At 39.5% G+C, this 18,486-nt stretch overlaps 2 protein-coding genes across 2 annotated transcripts in view; both read left to right on the forward strand.

Annotated features, from left to right (window-relative positions):
- Positions 1 to 8,140, forward strand: part of LOC144043086 (MAM and LDL-receptor class A domain-containing protein 2) — a 56,645-nt gene extending 48,505 nt beyond the window's left edge. The window contains exons 42-51 of the mRNA XM_077556325.1: positions 254 to 419; positions 1,297 to 1,515; positions 1,588 to 1,766; positions 2,031 to 2,268; positions 2,340 to 2,499; positions 2,598 to 2,712; positions 4,474 to 4,594; positions 5,745 to 5,841; positions 6,264 to 6,333; positions 6,413 to 8,140. Coding sequence (XP_077412451.1) covers positions 254 to 419; positions 1,297 to 1,515; positions 1,588 to 1,766; positions 2,031 to 2,268; positions 2,340 to 2,499; positions 2,598 to 2,712; positions 4,474 to 4,594; positions 5,745 to 5,841; positions 6,264 to 6,333; positions 6,413 to 6,508 — 1,461 coding nt within the window. The 3' untranslated portion in view covers positions 6,509 to 8,140. The remainder of the gene's footprint in view (positions 1 to 253; positions 420 to 1,296; positions 1,516 to 1,587; positions 1,767 to 2,030; positions 2,269 to 2,339; positions 2,500 to 2,597; positions 2,713 to 4,473; positions 4,595 to 5,744; positions 5,842 to 6,263; positions 6,334 to 6,412) is intronic.
- Positions 8,141 to 9,368: 1,228 nt separating this feature from the next.
- On the forward strand, positions 9,369 to 16,791 carry LOC144044515 (uncharacterized). Its single transcript, XM_077558981.1, has 4 exons — positions 9,369 to 9,523; positions 9,604 to 9,651; positions 12,948 to 13,060; positions 16,150 to 16,791. Exons 1-4 carry the CDS (start codon positions 9,487 to 9,489, stop codon positions 16,273 to 16,275), a joined length of 324 nt encoding a protein of 107 aa, XP_077415107.1. The 5' UTR covers positions 9,369 to 9,486; the 3' UTR covers positions 16,276 to 16,791.
- The last annotated feature ends 1,695 nt before the right edge of the window (positions 16,792 to 18,486 follow it).

An 18,486-nucleotide genomic window follows, 5' to 3' on the forward strand; every position in this document is an offset into this window, starting at 1 on the left:
GTACATTGCGATAACAAATTTCATCTTTTTGAGATGTATGACTTCCCTGTACTGTGGTGTCGATTGAGAAATATACAGAACTCTCCCATAGACTTTCTCTGTGTTATGCTTTTATCACGGTTGTGAAACAGCCGGGTTACAAAACAGCTGCAATTTGTGCTCTGTGCAGTTTCGGTGCATACTGTGGTGTTGCACAAATCTCTCCTCACATCCTCATTGCACGGAGTGACTCAGCCCTCTCTCTTTCCTGTAGGTGTGGCAAAAATCAGGGAACCAAGGGGATGAGTGGCGGCAGGCACAAAGTCACGTGACTCTGCAGCAGGTCCACCAGGTGATTGTGGAGGCGAGTGTGGGAGGCGAGGCAGGTGACATCGCCGTCGATGACATCTCGCTCGTCCCTGGAGCATGCTCCACCTCTGGTGATGGTTTTGCCAATTCCTTTAATATTTTGAATGCTTCAGTCAAGTGCAGAATGCATCAATCAAGCCATTCATTAAATTGAGTTAACTGGAGGAACTACACAACATACTTATTGTTGCAGTTTTGGAGAGGTTTACAACTGCAATGCATCAGAGACAGTACATATCAATGTTATTATAGTTAACAAAAAAAAAAGCATAATAGCTAAAACATTTTTTTTAAGTTGTGTTCATGTAATAAAAGCATAAAGCATTTAAAAACGATAACAAACTACATCTTGCAGTACGTTTATAAAAACTAACTACAATTATGATGAAAAAGGCCTTTGCTTTAGTGTTTATAATTTAATGTCATACATAGCTTTCAGTGTTCATTTTTAATATACTGTATTTATTTTGTTATTGCTGTACATCCGTAAGGATGAATGAAGGTCAAACAGTTGTTTGAGAATGGTAGTTTATTTTACTTCATGGCACAGTACTTAGTGACCTTTTTTTTATATCTTGCATTCTACAAAAACTCCATAAATTAAAAATAAAACTAGGACTGAAACTAATACAAACTAAATAAAGTATTTTTGAAAAAAACAACTGCTCTAATACTAATTGAATAAAAAACGAAATCTAAACTATCATGAAAAACCCCAAACTATGATATCCCCTGGTACATGCATACACTTACAGTAAAGACAGAAACTGTCATCCACAAACTTCAATGCAAATAATCTCTCACGCATGAACTTGCAGCCATCCATCCACTTTGTATACCGCTTGTCCTCATTTAAGTACATACTGTACATGAACATACAGTATATATGCACTTTATCTCACGTTCATTTACTGTATGTATACAAGAACATGTAAATGTCTTTTGTAGACGTGTGTGATTTCGAGGAGGGAAGCTGCAACTGGCAACAGCAGAGCGACAATGACGCCGACTGGACCCGACACTCAGGCGCCACCCCGAACAACAACACGGGCCCTGACAGCGACCACACCACTAACACGCCCGTGGGCCACTACTATTACCTGCCCTCCTCCAGCCAGGACATCCCTGGTCAGACTGCCGCTATGTTGTCACCTGTGTACCCCCCAGGTGAGTCTATCAGTCTTGGCTCAAAACCGAGGAGCTTGAATTCCAGCCAACAAGTGTTTTTTCCTCTTTTAGGAAAAGGAGCTTGTGTCCAGCTGTGGTACCACATGTACGGCAGAGGTGTTGGCACGCTGAACGTTTATCAGCAGAGCGAAGACGGGGTGCGAGATCTGATTTTCTCCCAGGCAGCAGACCAACGCAGCCTGTGGAGGTTCGCCCAGGCTGGGCTTCTGCCTCGGGTTCAACCGTACAGGGTGAGTCACATCCAACATACAGGCATATTTTTTCCACAATATTCGTGTTGAACTTTAAATTGTTCATCTAAGTTCGGCGTGGCTCCGATGATTGTCTTGTATCTGTTCAAACATATGACGTAACACTGGAAACATGTCATACTCAGAATGGTTCCTTGTTGTGCTAGCAGACTGACTGGAAGACTCACACTATTTGTTTGAAGACTCAGTTGTATCAATTCAGGACTCAGATGATTGAATTTAATGTCCTTCTTTACGTTTTAGCTTGTGGTTGAGGGCGTAAAGGTCGGTCCCAGCCAGGAGGGCGACATGGCCTTTGATGACGTCCACTTGTTGGACGCCAAGTGCCCCCCACACGACACCTGCGACTTTGAGCTAAACATGTGCAGCTGGAGCAACATCGGAGGAGGAGTGGACGAGGACGACTGGCTCCGCGGCAGGGGAGCCTCCCCGAACCCCAACACGGGGCCCAGCGTGGATCACACCACAAACATGCCACACGGTTGGTCACACGGTAATTTTTCAGGTGCATTCTTCACAGCAGGGCTTAATAAGATCACTTTCTTCCTTCAGGCTACTATCTCTACGTGGACAGCTCGGTGGGACATTGGGGCCACGCCTCCTTCCTAATTAGTGACGTGCTCCAACCGGCCACCAGAGGGCATTGTCTTACATTTTGGTACCACATGTTTGGTCCTGATGTTGGGACCCTTCGAGTCTATGTTAATGACAGGTATTCCAGTCCATCATTCATATTCATTCCATTCAGAAAAGCATCAGCCTTTATTATTACTGTGTATTTATTCGTGATGAATTTGAATTGTTTTACAGAAAAACACACGACAGTGGTAACGAGGTGGGTGCTCTGAAGTGGGTCGAGATTGGAAACAAGGGAGACAAGTGGCTCAAGGCCAGTTTGTTTGTTGAGCACGACGACGCATTCTGGGTAATAATTTGTCCAGTTTGTTTGTTTTTTTACACTTCACTGGTACGTCACACACACTGACGGGGGGTTTATTTGACACTGACTCCGACTGACCTGACTTCTGATTTTTTCAAAATAGGTTTTACTGTTAACTTAATGGTAACAAAATTAAAAACGCCATAAGCAGCAGGCTAATGAACAGCATCAGTGTTACCCTAGTTATTTGAACACGTACAGTAGAGCAACACATGTGGGCAGATAATTTAACCCTAATCACAGGCACAATGCAAGTCGGAGGTGGGCAATTAATTTTTCGAACGTAAATTTTTATTTTTTATAAAGGAGTAAATTGGATTGTTTTAATATGCTGCCATTGTGTAGCCCTGGTGTTATAATAATAATAATTATTATTATTATTATCATTATAATAATTATAATAATAATCTATATAATATAAAAAATATAGTAGTTGGTGCAATTATGAAATAAAAGCTGAAAAAATATCCGAAAAAAGTTTTTTTAACGACAAACCTTGTCCTGATGTGCTGTAAGTCTGTAAATTCATTCATGAAGTCAGTGGGATGGGAAATGAGCACCAAACAACAACCTTTGATGCTCATTTGATAACTATCATGTCAAAATTTGCATGTGCAACCCTGAAAAAAAGAATACTCCGTAATTTTTTCTTATCCGCCACTAAAAATGATTAGTATTTTAACTGTTGCCTATTGAGTGTTCACCACTGTCCCCATGTATAGCAACGTCTGTACGTGCATCTGTATCATATTGCCCCCATGTGGCCATTTTGGTAATCAGAAGTTAATTGAAGCAAAAAACGTGGCAAAAATGGAGATAGTGTACAATATTAAAGCGTTATTTTTCTTATATAAAAACACAAAGGGGCGGGGAAGCTGAATTAATCCCATTTCCATTAGTTTCACTGGGAAAAGATCACAGTATTTGCAAGCATGGTCTCGGAACCCATTAAACTGATGTCTCAAGGCACCACTATTGCAATATAAATTTGAGCATGAGTTGAAGGCCATTTGTTGTGCTAGAAGTCAAAAAAGGAACATTTGTTTTGTTTTCAACACAATGTTGTGGGGAGACTGTTTTGAAGAGCTTCTGATCACTAGTTCACTTATTTTGCGGATATTCCAAATTTGAATCACAATTGCACAATGTGATGACGTCATAAATTACAGCCATTGAAAATGCACAGAGGCTTTCACACGCTAAAAATATATTTGCGGATTTTACCACAGTCACAGCTGGCCACCGTTGAAGTAAGCAGTATATACAGTATGCAATGCAGTGTACAGTATATTGTGTTTTACAACAATAGTTAATCATCTTTATAATTACATAGCTGTGGATGAACTAGAAAAGGCTGTTGTAAAGATGTGGTATGTACCACGCCCTTGACTTTCAAGTGAATGTTAGTGAGGCCCGCATTTGAATATATCCACAATTTCCTCTTTATTCTCGCCCGCGCTCTCGTTCTACAGCAACCTGCAGTTTCCTTGACAGACACTCTTACCTGTTTTAGGGATTAAGAAAAGTGCTACAGGACAACATATTGTATGTGGACTGTGGAGCCTCAGAACCCAAAACAGGGTTGCACGAGAAGTCGGGTTCGGAATTATCGCGTAGTGTGCGCCAACCCTATCTTCATCTTGCACAGATGCCCCTAAGGAAATGGCCATTGAATAAATATTCACATATAACAGAAAAAGTTGAGTCAGTGTTCTACTAAAATAATTGTGTTGTTTTGTGCCCCAGTTTGCGTTTGTGCATCAGAGGGGTGAAATCGCAGGTGGGGATGTAGCCCTCGATGACATCACCATATTCCATGGACCCTGCCACACCAAGCCCCTTGTTGAGCCTGCTGTTGATAAACCAGGTATATATTTATTAGTGGTGTGCACGAATTGGTGGTAATTTGGACAATCATTTTGAAAAAGGAAGCAAAACAGGGGCATTTTAGGCAAGCGGCCGTCAGCATAGACCTCTATACATAGAGCCTACACTCTGAGTGGCGCCATGTTCAACATGGAGTCATGCAGTGGTCTCTATGTTCAAGCCCCGATTATAAAATGACGCGTGTGGCTTGTATCATAGCTGCAGGTCTGATGTTTGTAACAAACAAATCCACGCCAAAATCGCTAAAGAACTCAATTAATTATAAATAAATTATTGGAGCCAAACACACGGCTTGCTCTATAGCGAATATATCTATGGTCTCTGCAGCGAGCTTTTATACCAAATAGCATACATGCTAACCAATCCAGCATTTAAGATTTTTGCTGCGACGACTATAGTATTTACGACTATTCAACAACACCAAAGTGTGCAATAACCTACCTAGATTCTACCATTGGCCACAATACATTACGAGATTCTACTTTTTCTGTTGTTAGAACAATGCGGCAGCAATGTGCAATGTAATCGATTACCCAAGCAATACATTTTGTTGTTATGAAAAAACAAAACAAAAACGCTAGCTGTGTCACTTTTAGGATAGCTTAGCAAGTAGCATAGCTTCTCTGTCTTTTCCTTGTCTTCCCTTTGTGAGAACAATACTTGTCAATTTGCCACTATTATCAACTCAGGAGCAAGTCCGCAACGTGTTTAGCCACACGAGTATCCAGTAAAGCTTGTTGCTTTGTAGCACTGAGCTTGCCTCCATGGTTGACCACCTTCGGCCCCATGCGTAGGTAACGTAAGCGTGTTGCAGCGACCTTAACATGCGTGCGTCCAGCCCAAGTTAAGCTTTTGGGGAAAGTCCGCTTTTTAACTTTACCCTGATAAAGACACGTTAAGTGTTAAAACGTGTCAGCAGTCCATGCTTAATAAAGAACTTTTAACCAGATGACAGTGTGCCTCGGATTTTTTGGGGAGTGCTTTCTACATTGTCTCCTTTTGGGCCCACGGTTTTTTCAGCAAGTCTACATTCTTCGTATCGAATTGTGTTGTAACGGGGCACAAGATCCAATTTTGACCCGCAATTTGTGATGCCAAACTGCTTATTCTGAATATCGCACTTTGTGCAGATATGCTGACTGTGGGCCTGGCCGTGGGTCTGACTCTCCTTGCTGGACTCGTCATCTTCATCTTCCTCATTCGACTGAACTGGAAGCACTGTGCAAAGTATGGCTTAGTCTTGTGTAGATGCAAATATTTATGCATACAAATATACATACTCGCCATCTCAAAGTGAAAGTCAACGCCAAAATGTTCTTAACAATATGTTGTATGTGCACCCAACTAGTGTAAACACTGCATTTTGGTTAATATTGTGTTTTGGGAATATGAATTAAGCAGCAAAATCCACAGTTTTAACCATTTTAGGCCATTTTGCTGCTTGCTGTCGACTGAAAATGACATCACAGTTGCTCGGGTAACGACCAATCACGGCTAACTGTGTTTTCTGAAGCCACGTCATGAAATGGATACAATCGTGTGGATTTTTCTGCTTTATTCATATTCCATAAGCGCAATATTAATCAGAATGCCATGTACAGACTTAGTGGGGACACATCCCCTTTGATAATGTTTTTTTTTTGAGGCAGGTCATCTGTGGCGAGCGACAACGTGCTCACTCAGAACTCCGTGTTTGACCTCTTTGACTGCAGAATAGATGTGAGCCATTTGATTATACAATTGTTATAATTCCATGAACCACAACAATAATAAAATATAAACATGTGTTTCCTTACAGGGCACAGAGCACGGAAGTGTGTCCAACATGTCTTTCTGTAACAAGTTGTACGATGACTCTCCTAGAACAACCGACACTAATTCTTCGAGTACCTAGCATCAACATCGCATTTCAAACATGTAAAAGAATGAGGAGAAGGAGTTTTATGATAAAAGATACATCTGTTTTGGTTGTATGTGCCACATATTATCTACCTGTTGGTCATCAAGGTGTACTTATTTTAAATTTGTCAAGAGGCGTATTGCATAATAGTGAATACACACACACTAATAAGCGAAGTATCCATCTCGACGGCACGGTGCATTGTGGGTAGTGGCGTGGTGCATTGTGGGTAGGCTAAACTACTATACGGTCATTGAAAATTTATCGGATCCAATAGAATGAGCTCTGAGTTTTAACATTTCAACAGCTGGAAAGTTGCTGTTTTTTATTTAATGTATTTTAAACATGCATAGCATGCGGTTTACTGACTTCGGGGGTTGACTTGCAAGCTTTAAGGCGTACAATTACGCAAAGACTGTCAACTCTAATCTCCGCCATTCAAATGACGGTTAGTTGGTAGCCTCGCTTTTTATTTCATGCATTCGCAAACGTAGTGCACACTTTGCTTATTGAATTAAACGAGACACACCTGGGTGGTGGACAAGTGGCAGAGGGTGCTGATTGGTTGACACATGAGGAAGGGCAGGCAAACACTGGTGGACATGACAATGCTTGACGAGACTAGGGAGGCATACAAGGACAAAATAACAAAACGCAGATCATGACTGAAACTAAGGTCAAATAAACTCAAACAAAACCCAAAACATAACAGAAGGAAATGAAACTAAACAAGAACCAACCAAAACCATGACACCCACAACAGATAATAAAATGCATTGATCTCTTAATCCAACTACTGATATAGGCTGTTGAATTTGGTTTGATCAGCAACAAGGTGGCTTGCGTTTGGAAGTCCCCCCCCACCCCGATCATATATGTGTGTGTGTGTGTGTGTGCGTGCGTGTGCGTGTGCGTGCGCGCGCGTGTGTGTGCGCACGCGCGCGTGTGTGTGTAACAACACAGATCTTTGGTATGAAAAAGTGTTATTTGAAAAAAAAATACCAGAAATGTGTTTTATGTGATCCACTTGGTCTGTGGTATATCCCACATAATTTTCCTTTAAGGAAAAATGGGTCTGGGTTCTTATGGGTTAAGTTAGCAAGTACCTTGTTTGCCCTTTGGTTTTGTTTGTTTAAAATTACACTTCTTTTTTTAGCACCTCTGCCTCCCTGTTGCCTTCCTTCCCTGCACCTGAGTCCACATCCACGTCAAATCCTGACAAAATGGTTGTTTATGATTGAATTGTTTAAATAAAATAAATAGTACAAATCCTCAGAATTTAATTCTCTCAACATTAAATATTTGCAACATCCTGTAGTCATCCATGAAAGAAGAATGCAGACAATTTTTTGTTTTAATCAAAACTAAACAATTGCAAACATCTGCTTTTTAGTTTGAAACAATCGTCAGCAATTTTGCCCATTTCCTGACATGTTGCAGACCAAACCAGATCATGATTCTTAATTAATTAGTTTTTTTTCTGTATTGTCAATTTGAACTGTTGTCCTGTTTTTGAATAAATTGATGGAATATATATTTTTAATTTGATTCATTGATTAATAATAAAAATAACAATTGCTAGTTGCAGCCTTACTCCCATGTAGTGGAATAAAACAATGGATGATGTTTGTGTGTTGGGTGTAATCATTTAACAACTATTTTATTTAATGTTTACAGGTAGAAATGCCAACTCCAAAACACGTAATCAGAAATAACATTCAGATGTGTGATGTTTAGACCATAGGCGGACCAGAAAAGTGGGATTAGAGGGATACTTAACTCATCGAGCCATTTTCAGCAGTAAAAAGTAATTTTTTTGTCCAGAATTAATTTGATGACTTCATTATTTTTTAATGTGCAATTAATACCTTTAAAAACATTTTTTTCCACTTGCTGTTAACTGAAGATTATATCACCTGTGCTGAGGAAATAATAACGACCAATCAGGGCTCATCTGTTTTCTAGGTTTGGTCAGGTTATGTCGATATGTTATATCTTATGTTGACAGCAAGTGAAAAAAACTGTTTTTAAATATATCAATTGTTCATGAAAAATAAAGACGGTATCACATTAACTATAGACAAAAATAAGTCATCTATCCGTGCAACGCATCCCACCCCCTGTTTGAGCCATGGAGAGCACCATTAGTGCTAGGCGTCTTCACCCACGCTGTAACAAGGAAAAGTACCAAAGGTCCTTCCTACCCACTGCTGTTAGACTTTACAATCAACTGTACTCTGGGAAGACCATTGATGTGGTGTGATGTTATGTTTCAATTTCAAATGTAATAAACGTGATGATGATGCCATCTTTTTTTTTAGCACCTCTGCCTCCCTGTTGCAGTCCTTCCCTGCACCTGGGTCCACATCCACGTCAAACCCTGACAAATTTGTTGTTTATGATTGAATTGTTTGAATAAAATAAATAGTACAAATACTCAGAATTTAATTCTCTCAATATTAAATATTTGCAACATCCTGTAGTCATCCGTGAAAGAAGACTGCAGACAATCTTTTGTTTTAATCAAAACTAGACAATTGTGTTCTCGGTTTTCATTAAACTATAGGGTACATAAGGATTTTTTTGTGATACATATTTTGTGATACATATTATTTATATATGATGTGTGATGTGTATTGCTGCTGGTAACGCTGTGAATTTCTCCACTGTGGGATAAATAAAGGTGTATCTTTTATCTTATCTTATCATCTTCCTACTGTTGAAAATGTCTCAATGAGTCAAGTATCCGTTTAACAATGAATTGAATATTTTTTAGATTCACTATACAACGCAAAGGTACAAATCTGGGACAAACGCACGTAGATGTAATTCATACTCCGGACTACAGATGTCAGTAATGCGCCCATGGAGGCGCTGTTGATGCGAGAACGAGCAAGCCCACCGGAAACGTCAACCCACACGGCCACCGCCCCGGCAAAGCGTGTTAGAGGCCCTAGTCACTCTCGGAAATAATGGGTGTTACCGTTGAGACCTTAAAGGCAGGAGATGGTAAAATGACCTTTAATTCACCCCCCCTCTGAATATATATGAAAACAAAACCTTATTAACGCCCGGTTTTCTCTTTTCAGGCAAGACGTTTCCACAGAAAGGCCAGAGCGTAGCCGTGCATTACGTCGGTGAGCTTCTATTGTTTTCTCCACCTCCGCTGCTGTGAAAGAAAATGCTTTTTTACGCCTAGCAACTTTAGGTCAACATTACGTCGCAGTATCTGACGTCTTACATTTATTTTACTCCATTGTTTGTGTATTTTATTGCATATTTTTAGTGTTTGGGTTTAAATGGCGAACGAGCGGTGTGTTCTTCTGTCTTTAACTTTTAGGCAGTGTGCGTTTACATTTAATAAATCTTGTCTTAGCGTCTGCATTTGCACTAAGTCATATTCTAAAGTGATACGTTTGTCTATTATTACGTCAGTCTAAATATAGAACGACTAGCTAACTTCATGCAGCTCGTAGTAACACTATCCTCCGTACTACTACTGCGCATGTGTACATACTACCCGCCATTTTGGCAACATGGAGAAAATCACAGATATGAGCATAAGGGTCTGTCAAGGCACGACCTGTGACCCCTGCACGATCTGTGACGCGCATGCGCAGAATATCGGCCATTTAGGATCGCAATCTACGGCAACTACATAGGTCAAAACACGTTCACACACGCAAAATCAAACCGACATTGCTAAAGGTACAAGACAGGTGCACGTTTGTTTTTTTATTTAATCAAAGCAGTTCTGTACCCAAGCATATCTTGTACGAATAGAAAATATTTGACACATACTGTAATTATAGTTTGCTGTGAGAGTGGGTACGGTATATTTTTATTGTCTTTAAACAATATGTGGCCATTATGATAATTGATAGACACGTGAATTATTACTTTTGGTTTTGTATTTATTTTAGTTTTTACATGCTGAAGTGTTTTGTGTACTGCGCAAGTCATGAGCAGAGAGAGGTGTAACCGAGCAAGCCTTGTTTGAGAAAAGATTTAATTAAGAGAGACATGCTTGAATCCGCTCCTGCCCTGTCTGGTTAATTTAGCAGGAAGACCCCAGAAAACATCAACTTGATGCTATTTGTCGCTCGCCTTTTACCCAGCCTTCGGAAACGACAACAACATCTTAGGGGTTACAATAGCATAGGGGTGGGGGTCATTTTAAAACACACACCGCAGAGCTACTGTAAAGTATAACAATGCAGACTCACTGGAAATATAATAGTGTCAAAAGTAAAATGTTCATCTTTAAAACGCATAGGATCAAAAGTTAGTTACTTTAAAATTCATCAAGAATCTAAGATTTTCCTTCATGTATCATTTTACTAACGTGCAATATTGCGCAGGCATATGAAGGTATTTTATTCTAGTGCTGTTGCCGTAGTTGGCGATCCAAGATGGCCGATCTTCCGCGCATGCGCGTTACATATCGTGCAGGGGTCACAGATCGTGCCCTGACAGGGTCAAGCTGCAGACGCTGGGTGAATGGGGTTTTTTACTGGAAACACGTGACCTCTACCGGAAACATATGACTTAGACAGACGCACAAAACACTTTTTAAGCGAATAATTTTTTTAAACAAATAAATAACTTTATATACGATTTAGTTAATTTGAACAAAACAATATACAAGCGTGTCAAAATTTTTAATATAAACAATGTATACAACATCAACAACACAACTCCATCGGAAACACGTTGCCTCTGAACGAAGCCCGGCGTACAGATGGACTTAACATAGTCCATGCATGTACAACGTCCTCAAATCAACCGTGATTTAAATGTCGACCGAAATCGAAAGTCTTGTTGGTATTTGATAATTTGAAGATATTGTCCCTGTATTTTTTGTTTTGTTTTGTTTTCCTTTTATCTTGTTGGAATGCACGGTTTTATGTTATGTTGTGTGCTCAGTTTGCAATTCTCATGTTTTATGGAGAAAGATTTGGTTAAAGAGTCGGTTGATTTACTTTTGTTATTATTGATCATGAGTACTATCTTGATGAAAATAATTTTGATTATAATGCATGTACTTTGAAAATACATTTATTAATTTCTCAACCGGTTCTCATTATGATTACTTTACTGTCAACATCAAAATATACTATAAATATATTTTTAAAAACTTATTTAAAATATGGGGGTGGGTGGTAGAAAAGGCATTCTACAGATGTAGCCTACGCTTTATTTTACTATTAAGTAAAATATTGTTAGGGAAAACGTCTATATTTTGCGTCTACTTTTTGACAAATGTGATATGTTTTCCACAATATCAGGCGTATGTCGCGGAGATTAGCTTTGCGTAAATACCCAAAAAATAGGCCCTTTGGACTAAAATGTCAAATGTTTAGATTTTTCTAAAAAATAACATCCTTAATGGTCTTTATTTCCCAGCAGCAGAAAAGTTAAAATTGTAGTAGAAGTTTACAAAAATGAGCAATTAGTATGTAATGTACATCGTAACTAGGGCATGGTTTTAGCTGTGCTGCTAGCTTGTACAGCCCTGGCACCTGCTCTAAAACGAACCGCTGAAGTCCTTGCCTGTAACGTAACTTCACAAATGATTGATGTAAATGAACATAGCACCCAATAAAATTCAAAATACATCATAATGCGATTGTGTAGTCCAACAGAAGACACACTTATGTCGCGTATGTCGACAGCAGGTTTACTTTATACGCAGCAGTGTGAATGTTGTCATAATGGTGAGTGTTTGTAATCCAGACAATCCAGTTGCGGGCTCTTTCTTTAACAAGTCTATTTCTCCTTTTCATTTAATGTATTCGTGCATTAGAGCAAAGTATGTCGCAAAGGAATTAAACGCTCTAACATGGGAGTGCCTCCCTGCACACAAGCAGAGCGAGTTGGGCTGAAGTTGAATGAAATAATGAATCATGAATGAAGCTGTATGAAATGTAATGAATGTTTTTGGCACTCCTGGTCCTGGATGTTGTGATTTTTATGAAACGTCTATGAAATGACACGCCAGTGACAGCGCATCATCAACGGGTCACAAATGAAGCAGTACACCACAAATTTCCACTTTTTTAAGTGGGATGGAATTAAAATAAAATTAACTTTGAAATATATTTGAAGTTTAAAAGATGATCTTGTCATCGTGAATCACGTGATGGTCCTTCCAAAACGCCTTGTCCCCTAATGCACAGCTAGAGCGCATATTGACTTGTAAGACGGGACAGTAGTATAAGAGGGCTAAGTGACCCTTATGTATTATGTTGAATTAAAAAGGAAAAGTGTTGAACTGAACCATCAAATGATTATTTTATTTATGTGGCCAAATGTATTTGAGATAGAATATCTATGATAAAATCTGGTGAGACATTAGATGTCTACTGCAATAACCTGTCTGATCAAAGGTTAGCCTTGGTATCATTGAAATTTTGTGGTCATTGTGTTGTAGGCACACTGCAAAACGGCCAGAAGTTCGACTCCTCCAGGGACCGAGGAAAACCCTTCAAGTTTAATATCGGCCAGGGCGAGGTCATTCGTGGCTGGGATGAAGGTGTAGCTCAGGTAAGCAAAACTAGACAGTGTTAGAGTGCATTGTAAAGTGTTTTTTATTATTATTTTTTATTATTATTAAAGTTACTCCCATGCGGTCAGTAATGAGTGTGTGTTTGTAAGAATATATACATCGCCGTTATCAATTATATTTTCCATAGTGCTTATTCTCATTATGGTTGCAGGTGAACTGAAGCCTATTCAAGCTGTTCTTGGGGAAAAGGGTGGTCTACATAATGGACTTTTGCACCAACCTATCACAGGCACATATAAAAAGATATTTTGTACTTTATGCAAAATAGGTGATCGGGTGTAATGTCATTATTTTCCGTTCGATAAATGAAATTATTGATCTGGTCTGCAGTCTCTCTATATAGAATTTTTAAGATGTAACTGTTATGCTTTCTAATGCATTTCAATGGGTGTCAATTATACACACATTTTGACTGGCTGTGGGCCAGGCCACTCCAAACCCCTCGTGAATAGCGGGGGTTGACTGTGCAGTACATAAACAAGTTGTTTAAATAGATATGATCGACTTCGGATCGGTGAGCAGTTGTCAGTTTGTTGTTTTTAACTCGATCGGCTTTAAAATTTTGATCGTGTATAGCCTGGCAGGCTGGCACATATAAACAACCATTCCCACTCACAATTTCGCCTCTGGACGACGTCTTCAATGACTACGTTTATATGCTGTCATTATTCTAAGGTTAGGTGTTGCCAGCAACCTCCCGATAAAATGCGCATCATGATACAAGGGTCACGATATGATACGTATTGTGATACATATGTATCCCAATACATGGACTCCGCAAGTCACACACCCACGCCTTTTCCGGCCACTGCTGCGACACACAAGTCACCTCCCAACACTCTCACTCGCATCCCCACCCTTGCGCCCCCCAACCATCGGTAGGACCGTGCAGGGCGTCTCAGCTCTCTGAAATGCTTCGGAGAACTGAGACGGACGCACTCGCACCTATTGACGGGAACGCGCAACCGTGGGGCACAAGGAGTGGAAGCGCAAGCACCGGGACGCGGCCCACACGTCGCAAACAACAACCGGAAACAGTGCAGGTGTGTGACACACAGAAGTCTGAAGTCCCGCCTCCTCCGTAGCATACAGCCCATACATGGTCTTCAAGGCGATACGTATCAACGTCATGATGCAAATACCGTATTTTAACGACCATGAGGCGCACCGTATTAAAAGGCGTAGTCTGAATTACAGGTGTTTTTTCTGTATTTAACACATAGATAACATTGCGAGAATGCCTCAAAAGCGAAACACTCAATGGAAGCACCTGCAAGTCAAATCGTACTCTTACCGAAATAGTAAAAATATTATTGGGCGAAGGCATGGTAAACCATACGGTAGCTTAAAACACCAAATATTTGGGCTAGAAAAGCCATATAATTATTATTATTATATAAAACATTTTTACATGGCTTTGCTTACATGGATTTATGCTAATATGCAGGTTTTGAGAGGGCTATTAGGTGTGTTTTTATTACCCTCAAGTTGTGCAAAAGCAAACTGTTAATGGAAACACAGGATTTTCGAAAAACAATCAAATGTCGCAAAAAAGTTTTAACACACGTGAGGTGTTTTTTTGAAATTGTACTTGTAGTAGAAATATCACTTGTATTTTGTGAAAAAATGTTGACTGCTTGTAAACAGTCAATGAACCTGAAATACACGACTTTAAAGTGTGTGAGGAAGCTGTCGAAAACCCACCCAAGCACAGGGAGAACGTGCACGAACTCTTAACAAGCTAAATTTCATAATCCAAAAATTTGAATATCAAGGGAAAGTACATGTATATCAATAATTTGTTTGAAAATGTGAAACTTGTATGTATATTACTTCACCACACACAAAGTGAAATATATCAAACCTTTATTTGTTTCAATTTTGATGATTATGGCAGAAACAAAACAATTTTTTGAATGCAGTGTTTCACAGTGAAGAGAGAGAAAAGTTTGGCTGGATTCTGACTTTATCCTCAGAATTCTGACTTTATTCTAAGAATTCTTACTTTAAAGTTAGAATTTTGACTTTATTAGTGCTACTATTATACTCACAAGTGAGAATTCTGAGAAAAAAAGTCAGAATTCTGAGAAAAAAGTCAGAACTTTATTCTCAGAATTCTCACTTGTGAGTATAATAGTAGCACTAATAAAGTCAAAATTCTGACTTTAAAGTGAGAATTCTGAGAATAAAGTCAGAATCCTGCCAAACTTTTTTTCTCTCGCTTTCACTGGCGCTAATCCTCTTCCGTATTACACACATAAATGAGAATTACCTCTTTCTGTATTTTCAATTTGAAGTAACGCCATAGCTTTTCCTTAAGAAAGTCTGTTTAGCACGACACAAATTGCCGTTGACATGCTAACGGTTCACATCAATCGTTTTGGCTTTTAAAAGCAACAGATATTTGAACACAAACAGCTGAATAACAGAAATATACTATAACAATACACCCATGCATGTATTCTTTATCCTCTACAAGAAATGACTAATATAACATCTTACTGAGTTAGCAGCAATGGTAGTAAAAGCACTATTTTGCGTTGGTGTCTGCATGAAACAGTACTGCCTCGTGGTAGGCAGTGGCTAAGATTGGGACACCAGAAGGTGCAGCACAATGAAAGATCATTGATCAAAGATCAAATCCGGGCTTTGATCTTCCTACGTGGAGTTTGCATGTTCTCCCCATGCCTTCGTGGGTTTTTTCCGGGCACTCCGTTGTCCTCCCACATCCCAAAGACGTGCAGGGCAGGTTGATTGGGCACTCTGAATTGTCCCTGGGTGTGATTGTGAGTATGGATGTTTTTTTTTGTCTCTGTGTGCCCTGCGATTGGCTGGCAACCAGTTCAGGGTGTATCCCGCCTACTTGAAGCCAGCTGGGATAGCCTCCAGCACCCCCGCGACCCTTGTGAGGAATAAGCGCTTCAGGAAATGGATGGATGAATTTAAGGCAATTTGTTTGGGCACTAACATCGATCCTTTACCCCTTAATCCTGAATTTATCCACAGCAAGGGAAATGACCCCATTGATGTTATTTTGTATTAAACATATCCTTCATTTTGTTTTCAGATGAGCGTGGGGCAGGTGGCGCGCCTGATCTGCACACCGGATTTTGCGTACGGCAACAGGGGCTTCCCTCCCGTCATCCCGGCCAACGCCACTCTGTGTTTTGAAGTGGAACTCATTCACGCTTGAGTGCGTTTGTCTTAATTTTATCTCCCCCCCAATCCTATCCCTCACTTTGACCTCATCAGTCACAAATGAAGATGCTGTCAGGGGCATTTACAATCATCATTCTTCTTTCTCCCACCTCTTTTTAATCTGACGCGTACCGTCCAATGATGATTCTGTTTGTTAGATGGATCAAGTAGTTTATATTTAAATTTGACTTGACACTCAGGTGCCCATCCAAGCATTGTGCTGTATCGAGAGCAGCTCTTGTCATTCCGCAGTGCCATCACTTAGCGGTAGATTAACGCCAAATTTATTTGACAGCTTTGGCACACATGCAAAAAAAAAAATACAAAAAACTAACACACACAAAAAAAACTTAAGGCGCATAGAGACGATGTCGACCTCTGACTGAAGCTCCGCTTGTGTCGTACCGGGAACTCAAGTGTCCTTGTTATGTTGCGCTTTTAGTCCCTCTGCAGGCAACTAGCAGAAGTAGTCCCACTTTTGTGTTCTTGCATTAAAAATGAGTTCACCACATGGACGCCTCCGTTGTTGTCATTAGGGGAGATTTTCATGGGAGTTGGTGCTCAGGAAACCTGAAGGGGGGACCTAACCAATACACACACACAGACCACCATTGTTTCTTCAGTTTCCTGTTCATTTTAAATGCCTAGTTCAACTAAAGGTACATTTGTCTCTGGATCAGTATATCGTGACAAAAACAGCTCATAAGAGTTGAATTACAAAGCCCATAGAGACATTTTCCGAAGGTTTTCTTGATAAATCACTTCACAAGTTCAACGTAAATGAATAAGCTTTGGCAGTGTACTGCCAAAAACAGTGCTTGTAACATTCCATGTTTTCTTTTGTGTCAGTCACTCAATACACTTTTTTGATAGTGGCACCTACATCTCACTGAGTGGTGCAGGTTTGTGAGGGTCGGTGCACGGAGCGAGGTGTTGCTTTGTCTGCCGGCTTCCTTCCCTGTGACAACGTTGCAAAGCCTTTTGCCACACTCTCTCGAACCCTCACACCCCTTTTCTTGTCACAATCACTACGTGCGTGGACCCTCCCATATCTGCGCCGCTTAGTGAGATACGGGTTGTACCGTCCTCATACCGTGGTTAAAGGTAAAGTTGACTTCCAAAAAGTGTCATCCTTGACTATATGCGATATATTTCCTCAGAAAATGCACATCTTCTTTTTCTTAAAATGTATGTCTTTTTTTCTTCAGGACATGGCCATGACATTACTTTTTTCAATATATACAACTAATTTTGTCTTAAGATGTGAACAAAAAACATATAATTTTTTGTACTCTCTCAATTATACCTTTTTCCTAAAAATAAAGTGCAACTTTTTCAAAACTGACCTAACTTCTAAAATGCTATTCACTGTTTATTTTAAAATGGGACATTTTAAGATGTACAACTTTTCTAAAATAACAAAACTAAAACAAAAACTTCTGAAATAACTTAATGAAAACTTTTTTTATGCAGTGCCCCCCCCCACAATAAAACAGATCAGTTTTTTTTTTCAAAATATGCATAATTTGTCTGAAAATACATAAGATGTTTTTTAAACCAAATATTAATTACTTCAAACAAGCATATATTTTCTCTTGTTAATTTAAAATGTTCTTTTTTTCCCCCTCAAATATGCCTCCTGAAATTTGAAGGTTTGTTTTCTAAATCTATTTGAGAATAGACAGCTTTTGACTTCTTCCTAGTAAAATATAACAATTGAAAGCATACTTTATTCCCTAGCATAACTTTTTAAAATGTACATATTCCTAAATAACTTCTTTATCATATATATGAGGGAGAGCGAAGAGAGAGAGAACAAAACGTCCTTTCCCAAATATAAAATAATCCAACCTTTTTTTTTGTCTTCAAAATGTTTACACTGACGTTACACCAATTTTTATGAAAATATATAACTTCATACAAGTTTACCTTTTTTGTCTGGAATATAGAATTATTTTAAAGGCATAATTTCGGTGCATATCACATGCAGGCCGTCACCATGAAAGAAATGGAAAAACTCCTCTAAGCCCATCTAGTGGCTAAAACGGAAACTACAGTTGACGCTCAAGCGTTGTTACCCCATGAACATGTGGGAATTTTGATTTCTTTTGAAGCGTACGCAAAAATCGGGTTTCCTGCTTTAATTTTGTGTTATTTGATCGGGCATTTAAACGTTCTCCGGAAAATAACGGGGGGAATGCACCGA

This window comes from Vanacampus margaritifer, chromosome 2 (genome assembly GCF_051991255.1).
Source record: "Vanacampus margaritifer isolate UIUO_Vmar chromosome 2, RoL_Vmar_1.0, whole genome shotgun sequence".
Taxonomy (NCBI): Eukaryota; Metazoa; Chordata; class Actinopteri; order Syngnathiformes; family Syngnathidae; genus Vanacampus; species Vanacampus margaritifer.

Bases quoted from the DNA above. Each gene is read 5' to 3' on its own strand.
- LOC144044515 (XM_077558981.1), top strand. From the start codon at position 9,487: ATGGGTGTTACCGTTGAGACCTTAAAGGCAGGAGATG. The intron at 9,524-9,603 runs GTAAAATGACCT...TTCTCTTTTCAG, and splicing joins GACCTTAAAGGCAGGAGATG to GCAAGACGTTTCCACAGAAA. The intron at 13,061-16,149 runs GTAAGCAAAACT...TTTTGTTTTCAG, and splicing joins GGGATGAAGGTGTAGCTCAG to ATGAGCGTGGGGCAGGTGGC.